This window comes from Equus caballus, chromosome 6, assembly GCF_041296265.1.
Source record: "Equus caballus isolate H_3958 breed thoroughbred chromosome 6, TB-T2T, whole genome shotgun sequence".
NCBI classification, from domain to species: Eukaryota; Metazoa; Chordata; class Mammalia; order Perissodactyla; family Equidae; genus Equus; species Equus caballus.
Genome location: NC_091689.1, coordinates 93,355,687 through 93,372,562, shown reverse-complemented (window position 1 = coordinate 93,372,562; position 16,876 = coordinate 93,355,687). Strand labels below are relative to the sequence as shown.

Genomic DNA, 16,876 nt, shown 5'->3' with positions numbered 1-16,876 from the left:
TAAGTGCCTATCTCAGTGTATTTATGTTAGATATCCACATATCTTAGCAAAAGATAAGGGAATATGAATACTTTATGTATCTGGTGCTTTTGGAATTCATAATTCATTGCCTTTGATCCTCACACCAACTCTTTGGTTGGCAGGGCAAACAGTAGTAGTTTCATTTTACAGATGAGGAAACTGAGGCTTGAAAATGTTGTGACTTTCCAAAAATCTCAGAATGTGAGCATTACTGTTAGCACTCTAACCTGCTTCTCCTGACTCCAAATCCAGTGGCCTTTCTCCCACATCAATCCCTTGCCTGCAGTCTGAATCTCGTTACCTTGGCAACAGTGTAGAACAGCTGAGTGCCTGGAAACCATGATGATTGCCTTCTCTGTGTGTGCCACAGAGTTAGGTTTAACTGAGGTCACCTTAACCACCGATCCCTTTGTCAAATTCCCTTCTTCATGTGCTTCATCCTAACGTTTGGTCAGCCTAGTGCCCTTGTCACCAAAAGCTTATTTACGAAAGGCTTCTGGGCAGATAGACCAGGTGTGCCGCCATTTCTGGTCCAGTTCCAGTCATCCTGTCTTTCTTTGTCCTGAGAAGTGGGTATGGAGCAGGAAGCCTGAGGGTCGCCGAAGAGCAGCCTGGAGTGAGGCCTTTTCCCCTACGTGGGCCTCCCCGTCCAGCTCTGACTTAGCCGGTTGCCTCTCAGTGGCTCTTGTGAGCTGTTGCTGTTTGGCACAGGTGAGGGGCCTTTGTGTTCTGATGGTTTGAGGCAACACACTCTGTTTAGAGTGGTTTAGATAGGGAACAGTCTTTATTTTAGAGGAAATAGCGAAGCCTCTGGGGCTCATTTTTCATCAAATGAAGTGTCAGATGTAGGATAAGAGTCGGAGAAAACTTTAAACGCTAGGTCATTTAAGAGAGTGTCAGCAGGTGGCACTTCTCTCCTTACTCGCCAAGTACAACCTCTCCGAGAAAAGAAATACTGTTCCTCTTTCTTTGTTGCTACTGTTCTAGTTTCTCAGGTTTGTTTAGCCAGAGTCTAACATTTCTCCTCAGTTCCTTTTTGTAGCAATTTAGACTACAATATCTGCTTGTGCGTTTTAACTTATTTATACCCTGTTTCCACAAAGGATCTGAAATTACTTACAACATACAGTATACAATAGTAAAATGTGAGGAAAAGGAGAATATAGATTGCAATAAGGAATATTAATAATTAATGTTAATATAAAATAATATGTAATTTGATTCTGGGTTTCAGAAATAACAACCATCACCTATATATATATACATGGTTTTCATTACCAGGTCTTTGGGTGAATGGGGAGGGAGAGAGAATGACTTTTCTTGGACCTGGAATTTAAACGAAAGTTCTCATCTAGGGTTATCGGAGGCAAGTTTCTGTTGTGTCCTGATCTCCCTAACCTCGTTTATAGGAAGTTATTCCTGGTCTGTAAAACCTAAGCGGTACTTTTACCACCCTGCAGCCTCGAGAGCGCACAGTCAGCATCCTTCACCCACATGCTTCAGTTTTTCAAGACGCAGGCCTCGCCCACTCCTCCATCCTACACAGACGGAGCTCCGACTGTCCCCAAGGCCTCTTCCCGGGCAGCAGGCACACAGCCACCAGGCAGGCTTGAGGGTGCCCAAATCAGCTGATGACGAGCATCCCTTCTCTCAGAGGGCTTTTACCCAGTTGGAGAAAGAAGACCTCCATTTACGCTGATGAAAAATTAGAGAGCTCCGCCAGGCGACGTCAGAAGCAAACGCGAAATCTGTGATTGGTCTTAGTAGGGTTGTAGGCTTGTTCTGCCTATTTACAAACAAATCAGTAAACTTCATCTGGTTCAAGTTTGTAGCAGAAAACCGGATGAAAACCGCGGCTTCGGGACAGTCGGTAAGGAATGGCAGCGGCGGGGGAAGGGCTGGGGCGCCGGGGAGAGCCCCATCCCAGCCCCAGCCCGGGGGGCGTGCCGGAGGGAGACCCGGGCCCGGCGTGTCGCCCCGCCCCCTGTCTCCTGGGGCTGGGGGCGGGCCCCCGGCGTCGGCGGGGCTTTGTAGCGCGCGGGTTCCAGGCGGCATGGCCCGCCCCGCGCCCGCCGGCTTCCCCGCGCGCACCAACAGCCGCCTGGACGCCTTCCTGCGCCGCCACCTGCCGCCCGCCGTCTACGACGCCGTCCGCGCCTACGAGCCGTGCGTCGTGGTGTCCGACTCGGAGAAGCACGCCCTCAAGTACGTGGTGCTCAGCGACCGGCTCATCTACCTGACCGAGAACCCGCCCAAGTCCATCCGGCGGGTCGTGGCGCTGCGGGACGTCGTGGCCATCGACCTGGTGAGGAGCGCGGGCGGGCCCGCGAGAAGCCCCTTCGCGGGCCCCCCATCCCAGCCCTTCTGCGCCGGGAGTCAGGGGTCGGGGCGGAGGAGGATCGAGAGCGCCACCTTCCCCGTCCCGCCCTGGACTCCCGCGCTGACTGCCTTGAGTTCTAGCAGCCACGTAGGAAAGCTGTGGGTTGCTGTCTGCACGCGAGTGAAGGTGCCTCTCCCCTGCTCGTCGTGTGTACGGCCATCCCTCGTCCCCACAAATCGGTCTAAAGCTTTGAGAACGTAGCCCCCTATCAAAAGTACGCTTTAAGGTTGTTCCTTCGTTTATTAAGCACCTAGCCTGTGCCGGCCACTGTGCTAGAACCTGAGGATGCAAAAATGAACTAGGGCCCCTTCCTGGAAGCTGCTGTGGGAGTGACAGAAAGTCGCCAGCGATGCGGACACATGCCATGTGATAAGTGCTATCATGTCTTGTTTACTTACCTCCAGCGCTTAGAGCGTGTTAGGTGCTCGATATGAATAAGTGAATGAATGAATGAATGCATGCATAATTCATGAGATGTGCACAGGATGCCTAGCGATCTCAAGCGGGTCTCTTGATCCAAGCTGAGCTCAGGCCATGCTGGGAAAACTTCCTGGAAGGGGTGCCGTCAGAGCGGAGCCTGGAAGGAGATACAGTGTGGCAGCCCGGCCTCGGCCCAGTTATTATTGCTGCGACTGTATCCCTTTCCTCCAGGAGTAGATTTACTTTATAAACCAGCAACAGAGTGGAAGCAGTCTCCTCTCCGGTTACTCCTTTTCTCCCCTTGGCTCCTTTTGTCTGAGCTGCTCTGCAGGTGTCTCCTCCCTTTTTCCACTGGGGACAGGTGTCTAGCCTCGTTTTCCTTTCCCTTGCCTGAGTCTCTGCATCCCCCAAGGGAGAGGCTGGCAAGACTCTTGATGGGGCTGTTTTGCCAAGAGACTCATAGCTTGTTTGGAACACATCTCTAAGAAAAAAATAAAATGAAATGAAAAAATAAAAGCTTTTTTTCTACTTAAAATACTGCTGTGGTCTAAAACCACTGTGCAGATTTATTTGCTGCTTTTTTTGAGTAAAAGTTTGAGGTAAAACTGCCTTTTCCTCGTTAACAGTATTTGCATTCTCTTGAACTAAAATTTAAAGTTTTTAAAACTTCTGACCAAATGTTTTAGAAAACATTAAATGCTCAACTTTTTCTAGTGTCTGCAGCGTCAACATTTATTCTTTTGACAAAAAGTAATAATTTTAGGAGATTGTTAGTCTTCCCCGAAAGAGACAGTATACTCATTTCAGTAGTTTGTCTATTTCTTTTTAAGCTGTGAGAGTCTGCCAAGTACGGTAAAGCTCCCTAGGCCCCCCAGCCAAGAATCCTACACAAAGGCACCCCAATTTATTTGGTCATGCTTTATGTACAAAGTTTACCTGTCAGGCATATAGAAGCATGTGTAATGCCTAAAATGTGCTGAACAAACCTAAGATTTCAGCATTGTTGACAGAGTGACTGTCCATCTCTCACAGCATAAACTTTGGTTAAAATTGTGGTAGGCAGAATAATGGCTCCCAAAAGACATCCCTGGAACCTGTGAATATGTTACATTACATGGCCGGGGGAGTGAAAGTCGCAGGTAGAATTAACGTTACTTGCTGATGAGCCAAGTGTAAAATAGGGAGATTATCTTGGATTATCTGGGTGGACCCAGTGTAATCACAAGATCCTTAAAAGTGGGAAAGGGACAGAAGCAGAGGCAGTGGCAGAGTGATGCAGCACGAGAAAGACGCTGCTGGTTTTGACAGTGGAAGAGGGTCGTGAGCCAAGGAATGTGGGCGGCCTCGAGAAGCTGGAAAAGACAAAGAAATAGCTTTTCCCCTAGAGCCTGCGGAAGTAGTGCAGTCCTGCGGACACCTTGATCTTAGCCCAACGAGACCGTGTCAGACTTCTGACATCCAGAAGTGTCAGAGAATGCATTTGTGTTGTTTAAGGCCACCAAGTTTTGGCCATGTGTTACAATAGCAACAGGAAATGAATACGGAAGTGTTTCCTATGATGGTGTTTTAAAATGGGTAATTGCTTAAAAAGATATTGTTTCAGTGAGAAATAAATAAAATCATGCCAAGCAAAAACGCCTTAACAATCTCTGTTTCTAAGGTTTTGTAAAACAATTCTAGAGTTATTATAGTTCAGTGGCTTGTACTAAGCTCTATAGGACCTGTGAAAAATGGGTGTCACGGAATTGCTTTACTTAGTACCAATTAATAGCCACCGATGTAGTTGACAATCATCCCTTTATGAACGCTGTGTCCTTACTTAATACCAGAATGCAGAGGATTTTCCTGATCCCTGTGTTTCATCTCGTGTAGTCGTCCTTCTAGCCACGCTAACTCAGTTGCTTCAATTTCATGATCTCAGTGCCAGGCAGCTTCGTTTTTTAGAACCAGTTCAGTTCCTCCTTCCTTGAAAGATAAACTGTTTAATCTCCTTTTCTACTAGGGTGCTGTCCTCTTTCTGAAGCAAGCTCTTTAGACATCGTTTTCCATTCTCAAAGGTTTTCTTACTTGACTGTACAAGTTTGTCTCCTTGTTACTTAACTTTCGGTTGGCTCAGCTTCCCACGCTGCCTTTGTTCTTGCTGTCTGGTCAGTAAAGCCCTTAAGCAAACCAGTGGTTCATGCCTCTGGGGCATAGAGTCCTCCTCACTGGGGGTTCAGCCAGATTCCCCTATTTAGTTCTTGTCACATGTTGCAGCTACATTTCAGGAAATAACTGCAAACGTACAGATAAAATTCCATTCTCTCCCCTAAGGAAAAAAAACTGAAGGTAACAGCAACAAAAAGTTAGACCAGGACCTTGGGTTGCATACAAGTGAGATTTCCCTGCCAGCAAAGAGGAGCTGAAAGTGCCCTCGGAGAGAGATCTCAGTAGGTGTTTTGTTGTGGTTCATCTCCTGCTAGAAAGTTTCTTGGTTTGGCAGAGCTTTTATAAAAGGCTGAGGTTTTCTTTAAAAGTTACTTTTGAAAGAATTCTCTAGAGATCTGCTCTTGTTGTGTGCATCAAAACACTGTTCTTTAAGCTCTTCTAAGATTAAACATGTACTTTTCAAGTATGAGAACCAACTATCCAGAACGGTGAATTTCCTATGGATTCACACTCCTTCAGTGCCATCACGCCACCCACAGAGAGAAAAAACATCTGTCAACTGCCGCAGCCTTTGCCTCTCCCTCCCACCTCTCTTTGTCCTTGTCCTTCCACCACTCCCCACAGTGAGCATCTGCTCTCCAGCCATCCCAGGCTCCATGTGGCTTTTTCTTTTCCTCCCCAAAGCCCCAGTGCATGGTTGTATATCCTAGTTGTAAGTCCTTCTGGTTCTTCAGTGTGAGCCACCACCACAGGATGACAGCTGACAGACAGGTGGTGTGGTTCCATGATGGGGAACTGAACCAGGGCCGCCAAAGTGGTGAGAGCGCCTAACTTTAACCCTTAGGCCATCAGGGCTGGCTCTCCAGGTGGCTTCTTGAACAGGCAGCAAATGCACTTTTCACCACCTGGCTTGTTTGCTTGTGGTGTACATCTCCTCCTCCTTCAAGGTTGTTCAGGTCATAGTACTTACAATCCTCTTCCTCCTCCTCGTCTTCCTCCCTCCTCTTCCTCTTCTTCCTCTCTCCTCCTCCTCCTCCCTCTCCTCCTGCTCTTCCTCTTCCTTCTTCTCCTTTTGCTCTTTCTCCTCCTCTTCCTTCTTCTCTTCCCTCTCCTCCTCCTCCTCCTCCTTTTAAACATGCAGGAAACATTTTTAGCTGGGACAGCAGCAGGCCACAGGCTGTGCTGAAGGGGCCACTGTGGTTTGCCAACTGACCTCTGCTTTCTCCCTTCCACATCCACATCCTACACATTTTCTGGGCCAAGCCCAAGTAGTTTTTTCTCCGAATTGCTTTTCCTTGACTGAGCCCACGAGGGCAGGTCTTTTGGTCTCTTTTGTTCATTGCCCTATCTCCCATTCCTAGAACACTGCCTGGCACAGATGAGATAGTCAGTCAATAATTGTTAAATATTCAACATAACCTGTCTCTTCTGTTTCGGAATTTATCATTGTCTGTAATACACATTTCAGCATTTACTAATACACTTTTCTTCAGCCTTTCTTTCTCCCTGCATAGACTTGGTCAAGCTGTGTAACCTCTGCTCTGTGCCTGCATTTCCTCATCTGTAAAATGGAGATAAGAGCACCTTCCTTACAGAGTTGTGAGGAGGACTCAATTCATTAATAAATGTAGTGCACTTAAAATAGCACTTGGCACCTGGTGAGAGCTACAGACACGGTAGTTATGAATAACCTTTATTCACATACATTAAGCCAATTAAGGCCCACGGTGAATCTGTAAGATAGAAATTATTATCCCCTCTTTTAAAATTAGGACACCTGGCTTTAGGAGATTTAGTAAATTTGGAAAGAAAATAACTATTTTTTGAGTGCTGATTATGTATTTGGTGTTTTAAAATACGTTATCTCATTGATTCTTGTTGAAAATCTGCTCAGCAGGTATGTCAAGTTTAAGATGTTCAAAAACAGAATTGCTGATTTCCACCCTCAAACTGTTCCTCCTGTAGTTTTCCCTATTCTAGGAAACGACAGCATCTTCCATCATCCCTACTTCTCATTCTCTCACTCCCCACGTCCAACATATCGGTATGTCCTCTTGACTTGTGGAGGGGAAGAAGTTTTCCTTGATCCTCTTAGGGTCGCTGGTGGGGTCTGAAAATTAAACTGACAAAGACAGACTAACAGGAGAAAAGCATACAGATTTATTTAATTTAAATTTTACACGACAAGGGAGCCTTCCTAAGGAAATGAAAGCCTGAAGAAACAGTTAACCTGTGCGTTTTTCACTGGGGTTGATGAACACTGCAGAGTCATGGAAAAATGTGATAGGACAAAACGGGGTGTGAGCTGGCGGTTATACTGGGGAACGTAGCAGGGCCTGTTTGTCCAGATTCCTCTCGGCATCCTGGTCTTGGAGACAAGGTGCTCCTTTCCTCTGGGTATGGGGAGGGCGCCTCTCCCAGGAGGCCTTATGACCTTCTTCAGGGGAGGAGGTGGGGAGGTTCAAAGAGGCTCTCCTGATTGGCCATTTTCTCAGATTCCTTCAGCTCAAAATATTCATTATGTAAAGATGCCATATTTTGGGGTAGCAAGTTCTGAACCTTGTCACTTGTCTTCCAAAATGTATCCAACTGTGACTTTTCTTACCCCTTTTTCTGGTGCCACTTGTCCAGTCCCTATATTGAAACTCCCTCCAAACTGATTCCTCTCCACATAGCAGTTGGGATGGTCTTTTTAAACATAAATTATAAATTAAATTATATCACCTGTCTGTTTCAAAATCTCAATGAGCTTAACTCTTTGTTGCCTACAAGAGCCTCCATGATTTGATCCCCTCATCTCTGACTCATCTCCTAGTGCTCTTCCCTGAGCTCTTTATGCTTTTCTTTCATACCTCAGGGCCTTTGCACTTGCCATCCTGTCTGGAACACTCTTCCTCCAAATCCTCAGAGGGTTGATTCCTTCCTGTCAGTTGTGTTTCCAAATTCAGTGTCACCTCCCCAGGGATGCCTTCTGTGATCACCCAATCTAAAATACCATTCCCCATCACACTTATTGTATCTTTTTGTTTTTTCTGTCTGCCTTCCAAAAGTTTTTTTAAAATTTTTTTATTGAGGTCATAATGGTTTGTAACATTGTGAAATTTCAGGTGTACATTATTTATCAGTTTCTGTATAGACTGCATCGTGCTCACTACCAATAGTCTAATTTTTATCTGTCACCATATATATGTGCCCCTTAACCCCATTAGCCCACCCCCTAACCCCTTTCTCCTCTGGTAACACTAGTCTGTTCTCTTTGTCTATATGTTTATCTTCCACATATGAGTGAAACCATGCAGTTTTTGTCTTTCTCTATCTGGCTTATTTTGCTTAACATAATACCCTCAGGGTCCATCCGTGTTGTTGCAAATGGGATGATTTTTCCTTTTTTATGGCTGAGTAGTATTCCATTAGATATATATATACACACCACATCTTTTTTATCCATTCATCAGTCGATGGGCACTTGAGTTGCTTCCATGTCTTGGTTATTGTGAATTATGCTGCAGTGAACACAGGGGTGCATAAGTCTCTTTGAATTATTGATTTCAAGTTCTTTGGATAAATACTCAGTAGCGGGATGGCTGGACCGTATGGTATTTCTATTTTTAATTTTTTGAGAATTCTCCATACTGGCCACATCTGTTTACTTTAAAGCACTTATCACTAGCTGCATTATAAGATTAACTTCTTCAATGATTTATTATTATCTATCTCCCATAGTAAATGTAAGCTTCATGGGAGCAGAATCTGCTTGTTCATCCCATGTCACTGTGTGTTATATTCCCTCACACATAGTAGATGGTCAATAACTATTTGTGATTTGGAAGAATGAATAGTGAATGAATGGATGCTCAGATCCATCATACAATTTGTCTCTTACAAAGAGAGACCAGGGGCTGGCCCTGTGGCCTAGTGGTTAAGTTCAGCGCATTCTGCTTCAGTGGCCCAGGTTCAGTTCCCGGGCATAGACATACACCGCTTGTTGGTGGCCATGCTGTGGCGGTGAGGCACATACAAAATAGAAGAAGACTGACACAGATGTTAGCTCAGGGCCAATCTTCCTGACCAAAAAAAAAAAAAAAAAAGAATGGGAGACCATATTTCATTATTTCCAAGTATTGAGGGACCCCAGAGACTGACAACACATCACACTGGCCAGAGCGACACAGCCAGTTAGTGGCAGAGTCAGAGTCAATTCTCACAGGTCTCCTGACACCCATGTTCATCTCTCTTCATGCTTCTTTTGTGTTTGTAGGAGATGATCGCTGTGTTGTTTATCCATGTCATGCATTTTGTGAGGTAGTAAGAGTTACGTAAGATGAGACTGTATTATGGATGCTTCTTCTCTTTAGCTTTTTTTCTCTATTTTGACTCACTTGTAGCATTTCAAAGCTCTCCCTGTGGGAGTCAGAAAGAGGTGTAAGCTCTTATCAGTTGTTTTGGCTTCTTCTGGGTAGTTTGTGTAGAATGGTTTAGGTGTTGCATTCGAGTCTTGGGAAGCTCCACGTGGGCAGCAGTTTGTCGGTTCGATTCCTGCTGTATCGCCGGTGTTGGTCAGGATAGCCTCGGTTAAGCTGCACTGACAAACATCCCCGAAGCCTGAGTGCTTTCACACAGCATGGTGTCCGTGTCTCCTTCAAGCCACTTGTCCATCGTGGATTAGAAGTCCATCTGTGCTGCTTAGTCACAAGACGTGACACTTAGTCACACCTCGTGTCCCAGGTTCCATCTCAGCACGTGTTCATTTAACCACCGTGGCAGGGGAAGGTAACTCAGCAGAGTTCGTACTGGGTTGTAAGCTTCTACCCAGAGGTGACACATGTCACTCCTTCTCCCATTTCGTTAGCCAGAGTCGGGCACATGGCCTCACCTCGCTTAAAAGGGGCAGGAAAATGTGATCCTGCCATGTGTGCATTCCATGTGTCTGGAAGAGAGAACAGGAATATTTGAACAGCTCTAAGGCCTACCTCCAGTTGCTGACGTTTCCCTGAGTGCTTACTCTATCCCACCCAGCTGATGTGCTCAGTGCGTCACTTGGAACGTCTTTATCCTTCTAACAACCCCAGATAATATTGTAGCTCAGGTTTACAGATAAGGAACTTGAAGTACAGAGAATTTAAGCAGTTTGTTCAAGGTCATCCACTAAGTGGCAGAAACAGAATTTGAACCCAGCTAGTCAGTGCTCTTGACCTCTAGGCTGTAGCTGCCTCGGTACATTGTGGGTCATTAAGAAAAAAAAGAAGGAGTTTCATTGACTGCATCCCCAGAAGGCTCTAAATTCTCTGAAAACAGAAACGCCATCTTACATTTTGTGTGTTTCAATTGGGTGTTTTGCAGTCGGAACTCAAAAATATCCATGATGAATTGAACTGAATAAATTAGAAACTAGATAATTAACTGCTGAAAGCTTAGGGCTCTTTTTTCTGTGAAATTAAAAGCTGATAGAAGAAATCTGAATCAAGACTAAGTCTAAGGTAAGTAGGGGATTGTTCACAAAATATTGGAAAACAAGAAATAAGGGCTACTCCCTTGCGTTTTGAAAGTAGTATTTTAGTATAAGTAAGATAAATCAGTACCAGTTGCAAATATAAATATAGTCAAAATGATATAGATACATTCATAAGTGATATATTACGCTTAGAAATTTAGTCAAAGAAGCTAGGGATATTTCCAGATAAAGCCTTATTCATTTGAGATAATAACGAAACAGCATTCACTTCTTTCCCAAAATGCCCCTTGCTACCACCATCAGAGACAAATGCTAGACTGAGTGGACCATAAATCTGGCTCAGTGTTGCATTACTGAGGTTCTCATGAACCACCACAGGTCATTAATTGTAACAGTATCTATTCAGTATGTACTGTGTGGAACCTTGTGCCAAACTCTTTAAATGAGTTATCTCAGTTAATCTTAATGATTCTGTAAGGAAAGGGATGTTATCTCTCTTTTACAGATGAGAAAACTGAGGCAGAGTAAGGGTCAATCCTTGCATAGGGTCACATACTCAGAAAACGTTTGGGCTGGAATGTAAACTTAGGTCTTTTGACCTCGGAGCCAGCATTCTTTAACCACTTTGACATAGTAAACAACTGGCCTTCTGCAGATTCATGCTATTTCTTGAGCAGCTTTTAGGTTTTGCAATAGGGACAACACAGATGCCTCAGTATGCAAATTACCTGGTTCCTGCGCATTGGTTGTCAGGAAGGAGGGGATGAAGTTATAAACAAAACACATTTTTCATTCTTCCAGGCCACCTCTCTGTATTCAAGATTGTAGTCCTTCAAAGCTGAGACTGGTGTCATTGCTGTTGCCGCTGAGGTTCAGGGACAGGGTTGGCTCAAAAGACCCAGTGGGGTGTAGCATCCTTTTCACAGGGCCAAGAAAAGAAAGCTTTCTTTCTCTTTTTGTCTTTTTAGTCTTTGGCCCTGAGGCAATGATTTTTCAAGCCTAGCACTGAAATAGTCCAGGGAGCCTGTGCCCAGTTCTCCAAACTGGGAATTCCTTGTGGGATATGTGGGTGGATCACTCATGCCAGCAATATTCACGGATTTCAAAAATAGCTCATCTACTCAGACTTCCTTAGGGATCGGTACACTAAAGCCCAGGTAGAGTATAATGGAAAAAAAGCACCTGGTGGAGATTGCAATGAGTTTTTTAATTATGACAGTGGAAGGACTTGCCAAATGCTGAAGGTAAAAATAGCTTCTACTTAGGAGTAAGCTTATGTGCAGTGTGACACAGGTGATTGCTAATGTGGTTAAATTTGAGGGAAATCCATTCAAGATCTCTCCATATACCGACTGGCCACTTCATCTATAGCTTGAATCCTTTGGGTTTACCTTTGGTCCTCCTTCAGGATCTCTCTGTAATACTCTTGGAACAGGTAATTCATTAAATTGCAACTTGAGTGAATTAATGTATTACTTGCTCTCCTCCTTTTCTCGGAGACTGTAGGGGTAGAGCTTGTGAGGCAGAGAGGTAGATAGGTCTGGCAAGGACCATGGAAGTTGAAAGGTGTGTCACAATTTAGCTCTTTTGGGGCCTTCCTTCCACTACCTAATGTCCCATTAAGAAAAATGATCTCCTGACTGTGGCCAGCACATGATGTCTGCCTTAGCTTTTCCCTTTCCCCTGGTTTATATTTTTCTTCTTTCTACACCGTGCAGTTCTGTTGAATGGATGTTAGATTCTACATGAAGCACTCTACCAATGTTTTGAATTACCGGCAACTACAAATATATAAATGAATGAAAAATGGTACCTGCTTCTGAGTAACTCATAACTGAGAGAGGAAGGCAAGCAGATGGGAAGGAAGAAAACACTTATAAGCACGTAATGATAATGAGATGTGAAAAAATAGATATAATAAACAGAATATTCTGGGGACCCAGAAGAAGAAGTGAAGAATTTTGTGGGAGGGATAATGGGTAAGGGTTCACTGAGGAAATAACTTTTGAGCTTGGTCTTGAAGGAAGGACAGAAATTTCTAGGCAGAACAAAAGGGCAAGTGTATTCCTAAAGGACAGACTAACATGTGCTTGATCAGCTTTCTACAGACGTATTTGTCTAAACCCAAATCAGCGGAACCAAGTGGAGCCCTGTTTCAGTGAAGGCCACCTAGCTTTTCTGTTTCTAGCTGTCTTTTGCAGATAGATAATTGATTCAAATTAGGACCTGATCGGGAGTCACACACTGCATTTGGCTGTCAGCCCTCTCTTTTGGTAACTTTTTCTTATGGAACGTTTCAAGTGTAAACAAACTAGAATGACAAGTAGTATGACTCGCCAAATGCCCATCCCCAACTACAGTAATTATCAACATCTAGCTGGTCAGGTCTTATCTGTACTCCATCCAAATTCCCTCTGGAGAATTATTCTAAAGCAATTCTCAAACATCATGTTATTTCATCCATAGACTTCAGTATATATCTCTCAGAAATAAGGATTGTTTTAAAAAAGTAACCATAATGCCATTATCACACTTTAAAAATTAACAGTAATTCCTTGGTAACATCAAATATTCAGTCAATGTCCAAATTTCCCCCCTTTTTCAAAAATGTCTTTTTACGGTGGGTTTGTTTGAATTAGGGTCCAGACGCATCATATTTGGTTTGTGACAGTTCTGCCTTCCTCTTTCATCTTTTCTGTCGCTTACCTGCTGGAGAAATCAGGTCCCTCGTTGTGGAGAATTTCCCGAATTCTGGATCTGCTGATTGTGTCTCTGTGGAGTCCTTTATCATGCACCTCTGTCCCCGGTATTTCCTGTACGCTGGGATGGCAGGCTGCAGGCTCAGGTCTTTGGCCAGCCTGCTCACACTTGGCGCTGTGTGCTTCCTGTTACAGCTCATCGGCGGTGACCCACCATCTATCTTCTGCCTCTGTTTGGGATGGTCAGGCAGACCTGGGGGTGGTTGTGTCTCCTAGGTCCCTTTTTAAACTAAGACTATCACAGCTCTCCCCGCCTTCTTTCTGTATGATTTGTTGAAGATACGGCCCCAGTTTTTTGTAGAATGTCTGTCTGGATTTGCTGATTGTTTCTTCCTGGTGCTGTTTGACCTGACAATGCATCTTTTAATCAGATCTTATCATAACCAAGTTCTTCTTTGTTTGGCATCACTTCTCAAACAGAGAAACTGCCAGCTTTGTAAACTAAAACAAGCAAACAAAACCCCAACTTCCCTGCTGGATAATGGAATAGGCCAGGTGGTAAAGGAAGGGATCAGAGTGGTTCTAATAATAATCTCTCAAACTCATATTTTCTAACTGGGAATAACTTGACGTCATGAAAGTCAGGTTTCATCATGCCCTCATTAATGCTTCATTTAAAATTTTCTGGAACAAGGGAGGTGATTGAATGAGTAAATGTTTATGCTAAGGTCATTTGGTGTATCTGTGACTCAAACTCCAGTACCTTTTAATCTTTTTTTCATATGTTTCGGGATTTGGTTTGCAAGCATTTGTTGAGAAATTTTACATTTATATTCACAAGAAATATTGGTCTGTAGTTTTCTTTTCCTGTGATGTCTTTGTCTGATTTTGGTATCAGGATAATATGGGAAGTGTTCCCTCTCTTCTACTTTTTGGAAGAGTTTGCAAAGGATTAGTGTTAATTCTTTAGACATTTTGTGGAATTCACCAGTGAAGCCATCTGGTCCTACACCTTTCTTTGTGGGAGGCTTTTTAGTTACTTATTCAATCTTTCTTACAGGTCTATTCATATTGCTGTTATAGGTCTATTCATATTTTCTATTTCTCTTGAGTTAGTTTTGGTAGTTCATGTATTTTTAGGAATTTGTCCACTTTGTCCAGGCAATTTTATTTGTAATATACAATTGTTTATAGTATTCCCTTATACTCCTTTTTATTTTTATGAGGTTGGTAGTAATGTCCCCTCTTTTATTCCTGATTTTAGCAATTTGAGTCTTCTTTCTTTTTTCTTGGTCAGTCTTCCTAAAGGATCGTCAATTGTGTTGATCTTTTCAAAGAATCAACTTTTGATTTTGTTGATTTCTTTTATTGTTTTTCTATTCCCTATTTCATTAATTTCTGCTCTAATCTTTATGTGGGACATTGAAGTCTCCAACTAGCATTGTTTGTTTGTTATTCTTCTCCCCAAAGCCCCCCAGTACATAGTTGCATATTCTAGTTGTGAGTGCCTCTGGCTGTGCTATGTGGGACGCCACCTCAGCATGACCTGATGAGCGGTGCCATGTCTGCGCCCAGGATCCCAACCGGCGAAACCTTGGGCCGCCGATGCGGAGTGTGTGAACTTAACCACTCAGCCATGGGGCCGGCCCCAGCCAACTATTATTGTTGAATTTATTTGCACCTTCAGTTCTTTCAGTTTTTGCTTCATGTGTTTTTGGGTTCTCTTGTTAGGTGCATATATGCTTATAAGTGTTATATCTTCTGGCTGGACTGACCCTTTATCGTTGTAAATTGTCCTTTTGTCTCCAGTAAAATTTTTTGCATTACGGTCTTATTTTGTCTCCTAATGGAACAGCCACTTCAGCTCTCTTTTGGTTACTGTTTGCATGGTGTATCTTTCTATCATTTTACTTTCAACTTATTTGTGTCTTTGAATCTGAAGTATATCTCTTGTAGATAGTATGGAATTAAATCATTTTTTAAAAGATTTTATTATGTTTATTATTTTTTAATTTTTTTAATCCATTCTTTCAATCCCTAGCTTTTAATTGGAGTGTTTAGTCCTTTTAAAGTTATTATAATTACTGATAAGGTAAGGTTTACACCTGTCATTTTGCTATTTGTTTTCTGTATGTCTTTTTTTAAATTTCTCTATTCCTCCTTTACTGCCTTCTTTTGTGTTAAACAGATATTTCCTAGTGTATGATTGTAATTCTCTTTTCATTTTTTTTACTATTGTTTTGGAGTTTTTAAATTAGCGTTTGCCCTGGAGATTAGACTTATTCTAATTTATAACAATCTAGTTCAAATTATTACCAACTTAATTTCAATAGTATACAAAAATTTTGTTTCAGTATAGCTCCAGTCCCTCCCCACCTTTGTGCTATTACTGTCATACAAATTACATTTTATACATTATATGCCCATCAACACAGATTTACAAATATTGATGTATACAGGTGTCTTTTAAATTAAAGAGGAGGAAAAAAGTGTTACAAAAGAATACAGTTAACCTTTATTTTTACCTGGGTAGTTATCTTTACCAGTGCTCTTTATTTCTTTATGTGGATGCAAGTTACTGTCTAGTGTACTTTCATTTCAGCCTGAAGGACTCTGTTTAGTATTTCTTGTAGGTCTGCTAGTACCACTGCCTTTTACAAAGTATAGATTCTTTAAAATATAGACACTGAATTCTTCATAAGGATTGTTCTTGACAAAATGCATAGGTAAATTACATGTTTACGTAAATATACTCTTCTCCTCCAGAACAGAACTTTGCAGATGCTCTTTGCCTGCATCTCTGCAAAGAAGTCCATCTGGTTCTTCCTGATCATGAAAATACATTTCCTGAAATACAGCCATTAGCAAAGTTAAGTTTTAATATTGTAAAGTTATAATATAGTTTTGTATTTAAAACCACATACGTATTTTTCAAGCTGAAAGAGACCTTAAACCAATTCCACATTCCTCATTTTACATACGAGGACATCAGAGCCAAAAGACATTAACTCAACCAAAGTCACACTGCTGGTTAATAGTAGAGACCAGACTAGAAATAGGATTTCCTGACTACCATTTCATAGTATTTCCCCAACATTCCAAATTTCTGTCAAGATATTGACTATGATTACCTAGTTGATCATGATGTCCTTTTTTTTTTTTTTTTTTTGCTGAGGAAGGCCTGCTGTGAGCTAACATCTACTGCCAATCTTCCTCTTTCTGTATGTGAGTCACTGCCACAGCATGTCCACTGACGATGAGTGGCATAGGTCCCACGCCTGGGAACCAAACCCAGTCTGCAGAAGTGGAGTGCACCAAACTTAACCATGAGGCCACAGGGGCTGGCCCATGATCTTCTTAATAATCAGGGCACAAAACAATGAATTTTTCCATAACAATTTAATTAGAATAATTTATACTAGTTATTTAGGTTGCTTTCTGCTTGATGACTCTCCTTTAGCAGACTTTATTACCTTCCACGGGGCTGGCCCCGTGGCCGAGTGGTTAAGTTCACGCGCTCCGCTTCAGCGCTGCCCAGGGTTTCGCCAGTTTGGATCCTGGGTGCGGACATGGCACCGCTCATCAGGCCATGCTGAGGCGGCGTCCCACATGCCACAACTAGAAGGACCCACAACTAAAAAAAATACACAACTGTGTACCGGGGGGCTTTGGGAGAAAAAGGAAAAGTAAAATAAGTAATTATTACCTTCCACTCAGAAATCTGATTTCCAAGTGATTTTAATCCTGATCTTTGTA

The 16,876-nt window shown here is 42.9% G+C and overlaps 1 protein-coding gene across 9 annotated transcripts in view; it reads left to right on the top strand.

Moving 5' to 3' along the window:
* C6H12orf56 (chromosome 6 C12orf56 homolog) overlaps positions 1 to 16,876 on the top strand; it is an 85,609-nt gene that overhangs the window by 5,297 nt on the left and 63,436 nt on the right. For 3 of the 9 annotated variants that reach the window (XM_023643936.2, XM_023643937.2, XM_023643934.2), the window contains one exon: positions 1,482 to 1,891. The exons of 2 other annotated variants lie outside the window; for them this stretch is intronic. In XM_023643936.2, the coding sequence (XP_023499704.2) occupies positions 1,865 to 1,891 (27 nt within the window). In that variant the 5' untranslated portion in view covers positions 1,482 to 1,864. Of the gene's footprint in view, positions 1 to 1,481; positions 1,892 to 1,920; positions 2,327 to 16,876 lie in introns of those variants that run through there. 4 more of the 9 variants (XM_023643932.2, XM_023643938.2, XM_023643931.2 and 1 more) reach the window with 3 other exon arrangements.